We start from the raw sequence: 17,986 nt of genomic DNA, 5'->3' as shown, positions 1-17,986 counted from the left end.
GCAAGAGGTTGAGGATTGAATTATGCTTTACAAGTTCTACTCAATTAATGAGCCTTGCTTGTGGGTTCTAAACTTTGTGTTATTCATGATTTCATGAAGGATTTTAGATAATAATCAATTATTGTACGCGCTATAAGTTAGATCAATTCTCTTAATATATAAAAAGTTAAACGTTACTACCATTTTTTAGTAAAAAAAATATATGTAAGGATCAACTTAATATAATTAGGTTGATTTAGTAATTTCAAAGATAATTTAAATAATTATTAAAAATATAATTTCACTTAGATAATCAAGATAAATTTTTAAAAAAATTACAATGAAAATATATTAGATTTAACCGGGTTAATATTTTTTAATTTATTAAATTTGTAATGCAAGTCATAAAAGTATAATAATGTAGTATAAAATAAATTATAAAATATAGAGGATTTTGATATATTAGCGAGAGGTTGAGGATTGAATTATGCTTTACAAGTTCTCAACTAACGAGCCTTGCTTGGTTGCTTGTGGGTTCTAAACTGTGTGTCATTGCTGGTTGCTTGCCATTTGCCCATTGCTCGTGCTGACACTTGTATATTCGAAGGAGTTTCTTTTATGCGAGTGGCTTGCCCGTTGCTTCTGAATTTTGATGACATAATTATAGCCTTGATCACAAATGCTAAATCCTAGAAAGAAAACCACAGGCGCAGGCAAATCTAATTTTCAATGGAGAAAGAGAAAGAAAACTACAAATTGCTTTTATTGAGGGTAATAGAAGATTAGGGTCAATCGAGTGCCTAATTTATTTGGTACACCGAACAAAACACAACAAGGCAAGATGCAATGTCTTCCAAAAAAGAAAACAAAACCCATAAATAAATCCAAAGAAAGAACAGTTAGAAAGACCCCACAAATTAATTCCCATGGATCATAATTAATTACGTTTTTATGCAAAAAACATGATTAAGATGTGAAGTTTCGCCCGCCAAAATCATGGCATTAGTTTCACCCCGTGTTTATATTAAGGTTTAATTTGTTTCAAAAATATATTTGATATGAAAAATATTAAATTGATTGGTTTTTCTTTTTGGTATTTTTTAATGTGCTACTATTAAAAATAAAATTTAAAAAAATTATTTTAACACATCTTTAAATAAAATACATTGTACCACAATGTTAAACATATTATAAGCAATACTCATATGTAATTGTTAATAGAATCAAGTTAGATGATCTTATAAGACAAATCAAGTTAGATGGACGTGAAAATCTTCTTTCAAAACCACTTAATCCTTAAAATATTTCCCTACAATGCTGATTTTAAATTATAAGCTGATGTAGATTTTAAATAAAATAAAATTTGGTTGATCTGACCAAGTTAATTGAAAAAATTATAATAAAATTAATTGATCTTAACTCGATAATTACAGTCTTTTCCCGCAACCTAGAAATTTGGCAAAAAAAAAAAAAAAACAATTGCATATCTGGTAGCAGTTTATGCACGTGCATGGAACTGTCAAACCGTACCATGTCTGAAATTGAAGAGGTCAAGTTGGGGGCACCTTCCTGGAATAGCTTGTCTCAAACTTTAATCGAAGGGTCAAGATTTAAAAAGAATAAAACGAGTAAGGTCCAATTATTAAAATGGAAAAAATAAAACACATATCACCATCTTTGCTTGTTGTCTAATTCAAAAATCAACGTAGAAGATCCTTAAGATTCTCTAGGAAATCTGCCGGATCTTGCTTTCCAAAGTGTCCAGATTTTCTACAGGACTCGCACCTCCCATGGCTTCCCATTTAAAAGTCCCTTCCCTTCCCTTCTTTCTCTTCATCCCGCTTTATTCGTTTCAATATTCTCTCTTCTTCTCCGTCTCTTCTTGGCTTGACACATCGTTAGTGGAATTGTAATGACTGTGGATATGGCTATGGCTACTGAGACTCAGTTTCATGTTCTTGCTGTTGATGATTGCCTTATTGACAGAAAGTTGATTGAAAGGCTCCTTAAAACCTCTTCTTATCAAGGTACAACCATAGCCATGTATATGGATGTCAAAGCCTAAAGGGTTTCTTGGATTATATATCATTTTGATCTTGGATTCTTGATTACTGACATTTTTTTTTTGGTTTTGGGTCATTTTACAGTCACGGCAGTGGATTCAGGAAGCAAGGCCTTGGAGTTTTTGGGCTTGAATGGAGAAAATGAGCTGAGAGATTCAAAACCTGCCTCTGTTTCCCCTGACCCCTATCATCAGCACATTGAAATTAATATGATCATTACAGATTACTGTATGCCAGGAATGACAGGCTATGATCTTCTAAAAAAGATCAAGGTAATCAATCTGATTGTGCTTCAAGGTATTAATCTGTTTTTGTCCCATTGATCATGTGCTAGAAATCTGACTCTATGGCTGCATATTTTTTTCAGGAATCTAAATATTTCAAGGACATCCCTGTTGTGATCATGTCCTCAGAGAATGTCCCATCAAGAATCAACAGGTGAGGCAACTCAGATTGATGATTTTTTTCCAATTTCTTTGCATTTCAAAGATGAAACTTGGAATATTTAAATCTGACTTGGTTTATGGATGGTTTTTATTGATCAGATGCCTAAAAGAAGGAGCTGAAGAGTTCTTCTTGAAGCCAGTTCAATTATCAGATGTCAACAAGCTTAGACCCCATCTAATGAAGGGAAGATGCAAGGAAGAAGAAGAAGATCAACCCAATAACAAGAGAAAGGGCATGGAAGAAATTGTTAACTCTCCAGATCGAACAAGAACAAGATACAATGATGGCTTGGAAGTTGTCTGATCCCAGGAGATTTTCCGATTTTTTTTTTTTTCATTATTTTTGACGCGTACATGCTCTATAGATTAATTGAGAAAGATGGAAATCAAGCTAATAGGATTTATCCATTATTAGTCCCGTTGTGAATCACCACAGGAAGAATTCATTTTTGTTTTGCTAAAACTAATCAACAATTATATCTTATTTTCATCCAATTCATTGATCAATAAGGTATTGCTTGCAATGTTTATATATATATATATATATATATTCGGCGTAGCTAAGCCACATGCCTATTAATTCAAACTTAGTATCATGCCATTATATGTGTATTGCGTTATTGTCCTGTTTTTTATTTTATTTTAAAAAACATTAGATTTATAAAAAATAACATAAACAAAATATATTGATTCATCACATATATATATATATATATATATATATATATATATATATTTGGCATAATACTAAGCTTGAATTAATAGGCATGAACGTGTTCTGTTAAATTGAAGTACATATGAATTATACTAAATCTAAATGTATATTAATTTAATGAGTTATTAAATTTAATATTTTTAAATTTCAGCTACACACTAAATTTAAATATATATAAATTCGATAAACTGATAAACCTAACATCTCACCTAAATAAAGGTAAAACTGACATCTCACCTGAATAAAATGTAAAACAGATAATTTTTCAATACCCCATGTTGGGCTAAGAAAGCCCAGTTCAATTCACCCCAGTCACTTCTATTTATTTTCAAGAGAGAGATTCCATTTAAAACGAAACACAGCAGGTTGCTTTATTGATTTTTTCGCCTTTTCAAGAGATGTCATTAGATTTTTTGATGCAATGACTATAGTAGCCTTTAGGGTCAAGAAGGGCATCTCCGAAGAGAGATATTTCATTCATAGGGCCCATTTGTGTTCTGCTGCCTTCGGTTGTGAGAACATAAAATTATCTGGGGGCCCAAAATTACTTTTTCTCTGTTTCCTAACAGAATGGCTCTGGGTCTTCGTCTATAAGGTGGCCCGGCCTCACTTGATTTAGCCTTAGAGGGCCAGTTCCAAACTGCATGTAGCTTTTCCTGGCCCATAGGCTCAGTTGTAGGGCCCTGTTGTTTTTCTCGATCATGATTTTTTTTCATTTCAAAACAACGTGTTTATTTAAAAAAAAAAAAAACACATTTTGATATAGATCTTACCATTGAGTAAATCTCCGACTTTAGATTTGACATGGAGATATTTATAGCAAACTCACAAGACGACAACACAAAACGGTGCCGTGAAATGAACAAAAAGTTCCTCGATAGGCCCCAGCCTCACATGGCCAAAATCCAGACGGTCTCATGGCCACGCGACAAACATTAAGAAGTCAGCATCGTTGACTAAGGTCAGTGCAATAAATAAATAAATAAATGAATTGACCCAAGGCAATGGCATGTTCTGCGTATCCACGTGCTTCAAATTGGAGTCCGAGGTAGTAAGTGAATAATATTTTTTTATAAAGTATATTTTAGTTGGAATATCCCTATCGAGTAAGGGCAGGGAAATTATTAGAAAATATTTTTTTATGAGTACATTATTTATTGTTTTGAGCATTAATATTTAGTAATAATATAGTTTTACTACAGGAAAGTTAATCCAAAACAACTCTCGTTAATTATTTTTTAAAAAATTGTTTTAATTATTTCTTCATATACCAAAATTAATATGAGATTTTTTCCATTAAACTTTCATATATTTTCATACATCAAAGCAGTCTAATATCCCTCTGGATCATCTTTCCTTTCATATTGTCTTCAATTATACTTTCTTTTAAAATATTCTTCCATTTATCAAAACTAAATTTTTATAGAATTCCATAAACAAATTAAATATCTATGCACTTTTTTACTCATAATTTAAGTTTATAAAATCTAAACTAATACTATTAAATTTGATCCATTCAATCTTTAATTCAAGTTAAATTTTAAATTTAACAAATTAAATATAAGTTAACATGGTTTATCTTTAATTCAAGTCAATTTATAAATATAAGCAAAATCTATACAAGGCTTGAATTTTTTTTTAAATCTTGAAATAATATTATTTTGAATTAATTCTACTAACCACAAGCTTAGCAAAATCTAATAACTTTAATCTAAACTATTCAATTATTAGATATTTATCTCTATATTATTATTGTAATAATTCTTATAAAAAATAGAAAATTCAATTTACCATAAATTTACTCGCGGTGGTGGTAACTGGAAAATTTGAGTGATTTCTTGAACATGTGCCTTTAGGGCACAATAGAGGGGGAAAAAATAAATCAAAATCAATCATTTTCAAGAACTCTCAACTTCTCTCAAAATCAATCATTTTCAAGAACTCTCAATTTCTCTCTCTCTCTCTCTTAATTAAATAACAGATTCTCTCTCACTCAGCCACTCCACTCTCATCAATAACAAGCAAACGAACGAGCTTCCCTTTCCCTATTTCCTTTCCCTTTTCTCTCTCGCATTTTCTCCCCAACCAAACAAAAAAAAAAAACACATTTCCTCGAATCCAACGGACTTAATAGAATATTCGATTACATCATATTCTCTCGTCGTGCTGCGTTAAAACCTAATAATCATCCTTTTTCGTAGTCGATTCCGCCGATTTATTTCTTACGTTTTTGACTGTTCAAGATTGAATAGATTGGTTTTGCAATTTTTTTAGCTGTTCGAGATTTTATTCTTGGTAATGTGAGGGTTTCGAGGAGCTGAGAGTGAGTGATTCAGGGTTTAAATGAGGCAATGTGTGTTTGTGTTGGTGGATTTTGTTGTTGTTGTGGCGGCGTTGCGATGTGTAGGGTTATGTTAGAGTTTTGATCGTGTCAAGATTGGAGAGAATGGCTACTTTGGAGCCGGCGTTGCGAGTGGGCCCCTTAGAGAGAGATGTTGAATTGGTAATTTTTTGTTACTGTTTATTGGTATAATAAAGTGTTATTGATTTTGCTAATTAATATGTCGTTGATGATTAAGAAGTTTAGTGTTATGTTTGTGTCGTAGATTTGTTTTTTCTTTTTGATATTAGAGTGCAATGTGGTTGTGTTAAAAGCATAAGCAGGTAAATGGCGATGCTGATTAAATGTTAAAGTCATTTAGCACTGACTGTGTTTGCTGGCCTTCTGGTTATTTGAAAGTTGAGTTTTCATTTCTTTGAATCTTTGGTTTCATAACTTTTTTCAAACCAGCGAGATGAAATTTGAGGGTTTTTGATGAATTATGTCAATTGTTCTGCGGCCACTGATTTTCATTTAAGCTACCAAGTGCATTAAGAGATCATAAATTTGTTTGAATTGTGAAATGCTATTATAGGATGTGTTTGTGTCAACATGTCATCACATGTGGTCATTGGCAAGCCTTAATGGACTGTTCTGGTTGAATTTGTAGGATAAGCTAATTGCACTCGTACATTTCTTAAGTTGATTTTTCATTTCTTTGAATCATTGATATCATAAATTGTTTCAAATTAATGAAATGGGATTTGAGGGTTTTTGATGAATTATGTCAATTTTCTGCGGCCAATTTTCATTTAAGCTACCAAGTGCAATAGGAGATCATAAAATTATTTGAATTGTGAAATGCTATTATAGGATGTGTTTGTGTCAACATGTCATCACATGTGATTATTGGCAAGTCTTAATGGACTATTCTAGTCGACTTTTTAGGGTAAGCTAATTGCATTTGTACATTTCTTAAGTGTGCATGAGCGAGTCTTACATTGGGCACTAACACATAAGTGCAGTGATGGTAGGATATATGGAAAAACATCAAGACATGGTGTTAAGGCTCAACTTTATGCATGTTTCTCCGGAAATTTTCAAAGAACGGTGAAAGATATAAATAATATAGTCAGGAAAAATGTTGTTTGTACTATCTGTAATGCAATTTGGAGCACAGACTAACAACTCAATTTGCATCTTTTTATCTTGGTGAGTGGTCATATCTATCTGGCATCAATAATTTGTAAATACTCACTCAGATGGTATCTATGTCATGGGCTCAATACAAAGTACCCATTATTTTTACTGCTGTGCAGGGCAGTGCACCATCCCCTCTTATTTCTATATTAGAAACCAAGACTTATGTTGGTATCTGGGATAAGAGAAAAGATTTGAATAGATTATGGACCATGAGCATGAAAGAAATTGAAGAAAAAAGAGATAAGAATCTGCTTATTGTGAGATATAATCATACAGTTGCGCTATTAGATTTTTCTCCACGGTGAGAAAAATTTGTACATCTCTGGAAGTTCTACTTGTGATGCATGTACAAAACCGTGAATGCTATTCTCTTCAACTATAAGATCACTGTGCATAGCCTGCTTAGTTTATTTTCAATTTAGTTTCATGCTGCAATTTTTTCTGCAGGCCATCACCGCTCTTAAAAGAGGAGCTCAGTTGCTCAAGTATGGCCGTAGAGGGAGGCCCAAGTTTTGCCCCTTCAGGCTGTCAAATGTAAGATTACATTTAGGCATGTGTTTGAATGTTACCTTTTATCTTTCTCTTTTTGAGGCAAATCAAACTGATACTGGTTGAGGAAATTATGGTTAGCTATTTATATACATGTTTCTGGTACTGCCTCCTTTTCAATTAGATTGATTCATACATTCATCTACATTTGCTAATCTGTTTTTATGATGCGTGCGCACTCTTCATACTATATTTTTTATGGATGCTTAGTAATTTTTGTTGGACTTTGCCAAATTTAGATTATGATGCAATGTTGAGAATTGGATGGACCAGAAATTGCCTTTATCCGTGAATTCATTTGTCTCATCAAAGGCTAAAATGAAGAAAGTCAGGTCTACTAAGGTTTCATAAAATTTTAGCAGAACAAGTTTCCAGTTTTATGTATTGGTGATAATATGGTGAATGGATAAAAGAAAGGCACTAGTATTCTTGTCATCATGGTAGGAAGGAAAGGGGCCTAACCTCAATATGTATGGGAATATGGGCCTTCAAGACTCTTTGCAGAAAATACCGTAGAGGCATTTACTTTTGCATTGGTCTGGAAAACTACTTTTAGAATGTCTAGTAAACTGTGCTGGTTATCCTTCTCAGCACCCCTGCTCTGTTTCTAGCTAAAAATGTACATGATAGAGGAACTAAAGATCTATGAGGGTAATTAAATTGAAGCTGAAAAATATGAGTTAGTGATAAGGCTTGTGATGGTGCTAATCTTGCTGTTAGGGCCATTTGGTTTGATAACCTTGGTCTGTGCTGCTTCCTAATCAAAAGATAAGAGAGCACCTTTCCCTGCAGTTTCAGGTTTTTCTATCAGTGTCTGAATGAATGCATGCATGACATGTAGTATTGCTTGGTGTTGCACTCTATTATATTCATGTCAAGTCCTATCATGTGCTTTTGTAGGTGCTGCATTTTAATGCTGCAAGACAGTTGGTCCTTTAATTTTTTTTTATTTTTTGCCATTTCTAGATTATAAGCTTTTTACATGCTACTTCTGGTAATTTATGTAAATGTGCTGTTTCGGTTATGTCATGTTTTGATGCTGTAGGATATTGACTATTGAGCTTTGCCGTAATTCACCTCTATTAAAATTCTGTATGCTGTAATATGTATGCCTTTGGTTTTGGTTCTTTCAGGATGAATCTGCTCTAATATGGATATCTGGGAAAGAGGTGAAGGATCTTAAACTAAGCCATGTCTCCAGAATTATCCCTGGTCAGCGCACTGTAAGTTTATCCATATTGAGATCCTGTACAACTTTTGTATGTTGCTTACGGATTGCTCTTCATGATTTTGCAGCAGATCAGTTTTGGGTTTTCTTTTTTCAAGTTAATAGTCAGTTTAAATTATTTTCTTTCTTATTTTTAAGCATCTAGCGTGTTAGTAGTGTGAGTAACTTGGGTTTTCAAAATGGTTGAGCTCCAGCTGCCCTTGCATGTTGATACTGCTACTTTACACTTCACCAGATCAGGGATGCATGCTCATAAATGTGAAGTTTCAATGAATGAAGCTATCCATTTTTATGTGAATTAATGGAAACGAAATTGCAAGGATATTGTCTATTGACATTTGAAACTTCTATTTTAGATTTGCTCTGAAGCAATGTGTCTGTGTGCATCTACTGTCTTCTAGCTTTCAAAAGCTGTACTGTTTATTCCTAGGAAGAGGCTCGGTGACTATTTGGTTTATATAGAAAAAATGGTTTTTGATGGACACTTCATTTTGCAATGTTTTCTAGATTTACCTTGAACATTGGAGCTAACAATAAAACCACAAGGTGCAGTGAATCTATGCTTGTAAATTAATTCATTTATTTGTGATTATTTATCTTATGTTGTGCTGCATGTTTGTTGTCTGCTTCTGATGATTATGGTTTTTGCTTTATTCTTTCTTTCCCCTTGAGAAAACATGAAAACTTTGCTTGCAAGTGTCGGGTAGTTTTTCAATTACTTTTAAGATTCTATGTTCATTTATTGGAACAATGATTACTTACTGATTGTTCTCAATTTTGCTTACTACAGCCAATTTTTCAGAGGTATCCTCGTCCTGAGAAGGAATACCAGTCATTTTCTCTAATTTATAATGACAGGTCTTTAGATTTGGTATGTATATTCTTTTTAAAGGCCAGTTCTTCATCCTTTGTCAACAAAGTTATGCCATGTTAAAAAATCTTTAGAGTCCATCTTCTGTATTTGCATAGTCGCTGTTCCTTTAAGTAATGTACCAAGCCCCGTATTAGCTGAAAAATTTCATCATCCACTCATCAAGCCCTGTTTTGCCAGATATGCAAGGACAAAGAAGAAGCTGAAGTCTGGTTTACTGGTCTAAAGGCACTAATATCACATCACCAGCTTTGGAAAAAGAGAGAAGAAACTAGAAGTGATGGACTTTTATCTGAGGCAAATAGTCCTAGAGCATACACCCTTAGAAGTTCTCCTTTGAGCTTTGCAATTGGTAGTGATGATAGTTCAATGAAGGTATGTTTCGTTGCTTCTTCATTCTCAAAAGTATGTTTCAGTGCTATGCACGTTAAAGAGAATTTTCTTGTCACTGATATAGGATGGAACAGATCCTCTTCGTCTTCATACTCCATATGATAGTCCTCCTAAAGCTGGTTTAGAGAAGGCATTGTCTGATGCAGCATGCACTGTGCCTCCCAAGGTTTTATTTCCGTTAGAATCTGCCTGTGGGCCAGGCTCAGATGAAACAACAGGTCGTATGAAGAATACAAACACGGAAGCTTTTAGGGTCAGTTTATCAAGTGCTGTTAGTTCATCAAGTCAAGGCTCTGGCCGTGATGACAATGATGCTTTAGGGGATGTTTATATTTGGGGTGAAGGCACTGGTGAGGGCTTTCTAGGTGGCGGAGTTCATAAAATTGGAGGTTCCAATACTCAGATGGATTCTTTTGTGCCAAAAGCCTTGGAATCCGCAGTTCTATTGATCTGCAGTTTTACTAGATGTTCAGGCTATAGCTTGTGGTCGGCAACATGCTGCTTTGGTAACAAAACAAGGGGAGGTTTTCTCTTGGGGAGAGGAACTAGGAGGCAGACTTGGACATGGTGTAGACTCTGATGTTTCACATCCAAAGTTTGTAGATGGACTAAAAAATTTCAATGTTGAACTTGTAGCATGTGGAGAATATCATTCTTGTGCAGTAACACTTTCTGGTGATTTGTACATTTGGGGTGGTAATGCTTATAATTTTGGACTTTTGGGATGTGGAAGTGAAGCTACTCAGTGGGTTCCAAGAAAGTTAAGTGGACCTCTAGAGGGAATACATGTCTCATCAGTTTCATGTGGACCATGGCACACAGCTGTTGTAACCTCTGCTGGCCAATTGTTTACATTTGGAGATGGAACCTTTGGGGTTTTAGGACATGGAGACCGAAGTAGCGTGTCAACACCCAGGGAGGTCGAGTCCCTTAAGGGCCTCCGCACCATGCGAGTAGCTTGTGGTGTGTGGCACACAGCTGCAGTTGTTGAAATCATGGTTGGGTCATCAAGTTCCAGTAATTGTTCTTCAGGAAAACTCTTCACGTGGGGAGATGGAGATAAAGGTCGTCTTGGGCATGGTGATAAGGAAGCTAGACTAGTGCCCACTTGTGTTGCTACTCTTGTTGAACCCAACTTCTGTCAAGTTGCCTGTGGTCACAGCCTCACTGTTGCTCTTACAACCTCGGGCCAAGTTTACACCATGGGAAGCCCTGTATATGGTCAACTGGGAAATCCTCAAGCGGATGGCAAGGTCCCTACTCGTGTTGAGGGAAAGCTCATGAAAAATTTTGTTGAAGAATTAGCCTGTGGTGCTTATCATGTTGCAGTTTTGACCTCAAGAACTGAAGTTTACACATGGGGAAAGGGTGCAAATGGCAGGCTAGGTCATGGTGATGCAGATGATAGAAATTCCCCATCTGTAGTTGAAGCTTTGAAAGACAAACAGGTTAAAGGTATTGTCTGCGGCACTAGTTTTACTGCAGCTATCTGTCTTCATAAATGGGTATCCGGTATCGATCAATCAATGTGTTCGGGTTGCCACCTCCCATTTAATTTCAAACGGAAACGGCACAATTGTTATAATTGTGGGCTTGTTTTCTGCCATTCATGTAGTAATAAAAAGTCTCTCAAGGCTTCAATGGCTCCAAATCCTAACAAACCTTACCGTGTCTGTGATTATTGTTTTAGCAAAATTAGAAGAAGCACCGGAACTGACTTGTCAGTTCACTCTACTCTTAGTAGAAGAGGAAGTGAGAGTCAGGGACTAAATGAAGTCACAGAAAAGAGTGAAAATTCGAATACAAGATCACATGCTAAGCTTGGAAGAAACTTCTCTATGGAATCATCTAAAGAGGTGGAAAGTATGTCTTCCAGAAGAAACAGGAAGTCAAGCTCCATTAGCACTCAGGTTTCACCCTCTGCTTATGATGTTTCTCAGCGAAATGCATTTAACAACTCTAAATCATTTGGATCCTCCAAGAAATTTTTCTCAGCTTCTGTTCCTGGATCAAGAATGATGTCTCGAGCAACATCTCCAACATCAAGGCGATCTAGTCCCCCTTGCGCTACAACACCAACCCCAACTCTCTCAGTGCATGAGTTGCCGAAAGTTGCCGTGGATGGTACTGGAAGGTTAAATGACAGCCTGCATGAAGAAGTTGTAAAATTAAGAGCTCAGGTAGACATAACTACCCTCTATGGTTTCAGTTATCTATTCCTAAAATTTCCTGTTTTGAGCAACATTAGGTATGCCCATTCCCTCACACATTATCCTAGGAATTTATTGTCAGTGGCTGAACATTTACCATCACAAACATTTTTGCAAAGATCAGAAGTGTATACATCGTGTGGTATCTTGCTGCATGAAATTATAAAATATATTGTCTCCTTTTTAAACAACCAAAAAAAAAAACTGTCTTTTCTATGGTTCGAATCCTTTTGTTGCTGTATTGAGAGTCTCCTTTTTATCCTTTGGTTATAGTTTATTATGAGTTTCTTACGCTTGCTTCTTTAGGATTTTATTTTCCCTGGGTGGAGATGGACGAAGTTGTTTTGCAATACTGTATGTTATAATTAACATGGAGACAAAGATCTGTGCTGGTGATAGGTCTAATTTCAAAACCTCTCATCGTCATTGTTACTGTGGTTAATGACATGGTTGGATTAAGATCCAGTTTAGAGCTGCATGGTCATAATGAAACAAATATAAGTGACTTTAGTGATTTTCTTCTGGCCATATTATTGTGCCTGTAAAGCACTTTGCTTAGGTCACGTCATTGATTAATTATGGCTGACTGGTTGTGTAATGCAGGTCGAAGAACTTACACATAAAGCTCAGCTTCAGGAAGTTGAGCTGGAAAGAACAACCAGTAAGTTAAAGGAGGCTGCTGCAGTAGCAGAGGAGGAGGCTGCAAAATGCAAGGCAGCAAAGGAAGTAATTAAGTCACTCACTGCCCAAGTAAGTTAAAACCTCATGTTTATAACCTCATAGTCCTTGGTGGAGATAACTTTTTTTAAGGGCATGAGAGTCTAGCAATGTGCACTCTCACAAAATATAAGGTATTCTGCATTTCAATACAAAGGTGCTAGATCTGATATGAGCAAAGTTTGTTTTGAATTTCAAAAAGTAGGATTAGAGGACAATACTTGCACAATGCTTTTGGTATCATATGAATGTATTTTGGAATCTCTTGGAATTGTTTATGCGTTATTCTTGGACCATAATTCAACTAATTTTGCTCTTTGTTTTCTAATCTTTTGATGCCTTGTGTGCCTAACACAATGGATCAATTAATTTGGAGGTATAATTCATATCAAAACAAATTCCAATTTAAAAAATGGATAGTACCATAATTCATCTAATTATACCTTTTTTTAATCTTTTGCCAGGCTTGTGTCCTAACACAATGGATCAATTATTTTGGAGGTCTAATTAATATCATAACAAATTCAAGTTAAAAAATGGATGATTGAGCCTTGCGTTATTTTTTAAAATGTCAAGTTCAATTAATAACAAATTAATAGAAATCATATTTCATGTTTGTAGGTTATAATGTTCATTATTTATAGGAAGCTTTTAATAATCTTCTCGGAATAGAAAAAACTAGCATCATGATCAATGATTTAGTTAACAAAATTGCATGTATTCTCATATTTCAACTAGAATACTCTATTGTTATATAAATAACTTAATAAACTTGTAGACAAAGTGTCAACAAATCATTATCTTATAAATTCATATTATTTGGAGATAAAAAATATTTGAACAAGGACATTTAATATGAGCAAATTGATTGACTTGCAAATATTATAATATAAGTGATTATGATATTATACCTATCACTTTTTTTGAAAAATAATTTGGACATTGATTATCTTTGTCAAACTACCACTCAACATTAAGAAAATATTTAAGCAATGAAAAATAAGTACAAAATACCAAGTGATTTTCAAGAGAAGAGTGAGAAGTAACATGTGTCTATGCTTCAATTTAAAATTCAAATTTTAGTTGAGATTTTTAATGGAGTTGAATAGGAGGTGAATTTAAAAACATTTTGATATATGAAGAGTTCAATTGTAATTTTTTATAGTGCAAGGTTCAATGGGATTTTTTGAATATAGGCTATATATGATTGAACTATTGGAATTCAAGGATGAGAAATGTCATTTAAGTGTATTTATAATTTTCGTTATTATACCAAAAATTTAAGAATTGTTTAAGGATATACTCTTATACTATGTTTGCTATTAGTCTCATTCTATATAGATATAAGAAAATTATTGTAATTGCATATGCATAATACCTTAGACATTTTCTTTAATATTAATGGATAATATTGTCAGATTAATTAATAATGCAAGATTCTTTCAATAATAGGTTAACAAAAAATTTTAATGGTTTGCTATTGAATTTAGTTAAGAACAAAGGAAGGAAGTTATTAAAAGATGAAGTAGATAGAAAATTATTTTCTTCGTTTATAATTATGAAATTATAGAATATAATATATTTTATTGCATCAATTATTGAGTAAAAATTTTCAATCTCATTCTAATAACTATAAACATTGTGTTCTCACTTAATAGCTAAATATTTTTAATTTTATTCAAAACTATTAATGATTTAGGAATCAAATAATTTATTGATCATATCTTTCCGACTATTTTGTAGCCACGCACTCCTTATATCAGCACCTCACTCATCTAAATAGGAAGACAATGCAAATCACATGCTAAGCATGTAAAATAAAAGCTAGTAAAATAAAATTGCATGAACCATACTAAATAGGTAAGGTCAACATAAACTCCATCTGGAAATGTTGTTTTTGCAGTATGGAAGCAATCAACAGGGTGCTTATAGCTGCACTGTGTCAAAAAACTAAAAATTTGTAGGTTTTCTTAATATATCAGACAATCATCTTAATTTATGTGTTTAATCTTTTCAATATAGTTGAAAGACGTGGCTGAGAGAGTTCCTGTTGGAGCAGCAAGAAACAACAATTCGCCCTCGTTTTATTACTCTAGCAACACTCCTCTACGAGCTGTTTCTCCTGGAGTTCTTGAGCAACTCAGGGGTCCCAGAATATGTCATGAACAAGATTCAAACGGATCAAACAGTTTGGTAGTTTCGAATGTGTCAGCACCCACCACTAATCAAACTCCACATCACTCTGAAGTGGCACACATAGATGCAACACTAAGGAATAAGAACAGAACGGCAAAAGTTGAACCCACTAATGGCGACGAATGGGTTGAGCAGGATGAACCAGGTGTATATATTACCCTTGTTTCCTTGCCTGGAGGTTCCAAAGATCTCAAGCGTGTCCGTTTCAGGTATTCTCAAGTCATTACACTTGTTCTCCTCCACTTCTCCCTTACCTGTCCACCTTCTATGATCACTTTGTTTCTCCCCTCTGTTACAACAAGTTGACTGCTTGACCCATGATATTTTCTCTCAGTGGAATGCAGCCATTATTAGCTTTGGCCATAACTAAGGTGGTAAAGTTCCTGGCTGCTTTTAGGTTCATATTTTGCTAGTATATGAGTTTGGACCATACAGGTTTCTGTACTGCCTCTAGTACTTGTTCTCTAAAGGTTCCATCCTCCGGGTGGAAGCATCCAAGTGAAGATCTAAGATTTTATAAATTAGTAATTTCTATCTTCTTTATTGGAAACCTTATGCTATTGCATGTTGAACTACTTTTACTGCAGTCGAAAGCGTTTCAGCGAAAAACAAGCAGAACAATGGTGGGCATCCAACAGAGCCAGATTATATCAGCAATACAATGTTCCCATGGGTGAGAGGTCTCTTGTTAGTGTGGGGAGGGAAGGGTTAGCCCATTGACCCGCAACATCTAATATGCAACTTGACTAGTGTTTTGCCAAATGCTAATTCTTTGCTGCAAGATCAGAAATTGGATATAAATTTCTAGTCCAGATTGGAATTTGGAGGAAGCCAATTTTGTTCTTTAGAGGGTGGAGGTGGGTGGAAATTTTTTCTCCCTCAGATCTCGTTTCTTCCACTTTCAATTTCTTCCCGTAAGTGTGTCCATATTCTCTCTTCCTCTAATATTATTATTTTTTTATTTTTATTTTTTTTGAGGGGAGTGTTGAAAGGTCGTAAGGGGCTATGTAAATTTTTTGTAAGTAGGTTGCTGACTTCGAAATCAAACAGCTGCCTTGTAAATTCATAAGCAAAATACTATACAGATTGTCTGTCGTCCATAGAGGGAATGCATATTCCAATCTTGTTAAAACCTCAAATTCAGTGTTATTAAATTTTGTGTTCTCTAAGCATATTTGTTAATGGGATCGATAGCTCCGTGTCTTGTAATTTTATGTTTGGTGTCATATAATTCCTTTTCTCTCTTCCAAAATAATATTCTAAAGTTTGATCCTTTGAAAAAAAAATATTACTTGATTTGGCCTTTGCCGGATTAATCTTCTAGCCGGGATGTTTGTAACCTGATTCTTTATTAATCAAGCAATACTTTCTTTTACAAATATATAATGAAGCATTATCATGAAAAACAATACTATAAACTCTGATAGAGTAGGAAATCATCATTAGAAAAAAAAAAAAAAACTAAGTCTCTGAGTGAAGTTACTATATCTCAGGATACAGTTTGCTATTTACTACAATGATGTAATTACTATTTTTCCTATGGACCCGTACTTCTTTTAACTTGGTATTGAAATTAACCAAGTCATCTTTTGTCAGATGTGTTGGGTTATGTTGGTGATTTTGGTTTTTAAATGTACGGTCAAATTATTTTTTTAACCTTTGAATAAAATAATTCAATGTTTGCTATTTGAGGGCAATTTTGTATTTGTATTTTTTATATAGCAGTGTGATTACTTTTATACCTTTAAAGATGAAACCAATTGAACTCTCACCCAAGATTTTTTTTTTTTTTTTTATCATTATATTTTGATTTTATTATGAATTTCAAGGGTACTAAAATGCATTGTTGTAAATTATTTTTAATGAATATAATTGAAAACAAAAACATTGTTGCAACTTTTATTGCGAGATTTTAAGATATGACTAGGTTTAAGATGATTGTTCAAGTTTACTTGGTTTTTATAAATATTTTTTAATTTCACATCTTATGATTTTTTTTTAGTCTTTAAAAGTTGGTGATAATTCTTTTAATTGTTATTTGTTTTGTTTGAGCTTATTTTTTATTTTATTTTTTTGCAAGGTTTTTTTATTAATATTTTTTTTATTGATCTCTTCCTTTAAAATTAAATTGGTTAAGAATTAAACTTCTGAATTAAATTTGGGTCAAACACTTCACAAGAATGTAACTTTTAGAGATTAGATCAGGTTTAACAAATTTATCAAGTTTGTTTGGTTTTCTATCTTTTCTTTTTGAAACTAATGTTTTGCTATTTTTTATCCTCTTTTTTTTGTTTGATTCTATTATGTTAGCCCTCTATAAAAAAAAATAATTTATTTCACCCCAATAATTTCTTAATTTATAAATAATCTGTCATATTATAAATGATTTTCAATTTCACCCCATATGATTTTTAAATCGTTCAAATTTGATTATAATTTTTTTAATTATAATTTATTTTTTTGGAATCATTTTTATTATTTTTAAATTTCATCCTCCTTGGGTTTTTTATATCAAATTTTATATTTATTGTTTTTGTTGCTATTTTTTTCCTTTGTAGGTTTTTTTTATAAATATATATTTTTTAATTTTATCCTTCAAAAATAAATTTATTGAGAGTTAAGTTTCTTGATAAAACATAGGTTCAAGATTTTACAAGATACTTGTTTTAGATATTACACCAGGTTTGGAAGGTGATTTGCTTGGTTTTTCTTCCCTATTTTTGCGCTTATGTTTTCTTATTTTTATTTTTATTTTTATTTTTTTAAGAGTTTTCTCTTATTTGTTTAGGATTTTTCTATTGGGTTCACACTCTATGAATTTTTTTAATTTCATCTCCTGCTATTTTTTTCAATTTCAAATTATAAATGTTTTTTAGTTTTACCTCTTATAATTTTTTAATCTTTCAAATTTAATATTCATTCTTTTAACTACTATTTAGTTTGTTTAGGATCATTTTGTTTTTTCAAATTTCATACTCCTTGGGTGTTTTTCTCTCAAATCTTATACTTATTCTTTTCTTTTTTTTGCAATTTTTTTATTGATATTTTTTCAATGATTCCTTTTTTTAAAGTTAAATTGGATAAAATTTAAACTTC

The 17,986-nt window shown here is 33.2% G+C and overlaps 2 protein-coding genes across 2 annotated transcripts; both read left to right on the top strand.

The window, feature by feature from the left end:
- The first annotated feature begins 1,684 nt into the window (after positions 1-1,684).
- Positions 1,685-2,983, top strand: LOC105108097 (two-component response regulator ARR8-like). The gene is made up of 4 exons (XM_011002260.1): positions 1,685-2,006; positions 2,127-2,314; positions 2,410-2,480; positions 2,588-2,983. Exons 1-4 carry the CDS (start codon positions 1,892-1,894, stop codon positions 2,790-2,792), a joined length of 579 nt encoding a protein of 192 aa, XP_011000562.1. The 5' UTR covers positions 1,685-1,891; the 3' UTR covers positions 2,793-2,983.
- A 2,173-nt stretch (positions 2,984-5,156) lies between these two features.
- Positions 5,157-16,136, top strand: LOC105108096 (uncharacterized). The gene is given in 10 exon segments (XM_011002259.1): positions 5,157-5,706; positions 7,174-7,260; positions 8,409-8,498; positions 9,294-9,374; positions 9,555-9,749; positions 9,832-10,215; positions 10,217-11,947; positions 12,581-12,727; positions 14,717-15,099; positions 15,478-16,136. Coding segments are annotated over 10 exon segments (3,288 nt in total). The 5' UTR covers positions 5,157-5,649; the 3' UTR covers positions 15,611-16,136.
- Positions 16,137-17,986: the final 1,850 nt, after the last annotated feature.

The sequence above is a fragment of the Populus euphratica genome, unplaced genomic scaffold, assembly GCF_000495115.2.
Source record: "Populus euphratica unplaced genomic scaffold, PopEup_1.0 scaffold182.1, whole genome shotgun sequence".
NCBI lineage: Eukaryota > Viridiplantae > Streptophyta > Magnoliopsida > Malpighiales > Salicaceae > Populus > Populus euphratica.
The sequence above is the reverse complement of the archived record's forward strand: the minus strand, read 5'-3'. Positions and strand labels throughout refer to the sequence as shown.

Bases quoted from the DNA above. Each gene is read 5' to 3' on its own strand.
- LOC105108097 (XM_011002260.1), top strand. From the start codon at position 1,892: ATGACTGTGGATATGGCTATGGCTACTGAGACTCAGTTTCATGTTCTT. The intron at 2,315-2,409 runs GTAATCAATCTG...TATTTTTTTCAG, and splicing joins ATCTTCTAAAAAAGATCAAG to GAATCTAAATATTTCAAGGA. The intron at 2,481-2,587 runs GTGAGGCAACTC...TTTATTGATCAG, and splicing joins GTCCCATCAAGAATCAACAG to ATGCCTAAAAGAAGGAGCTG.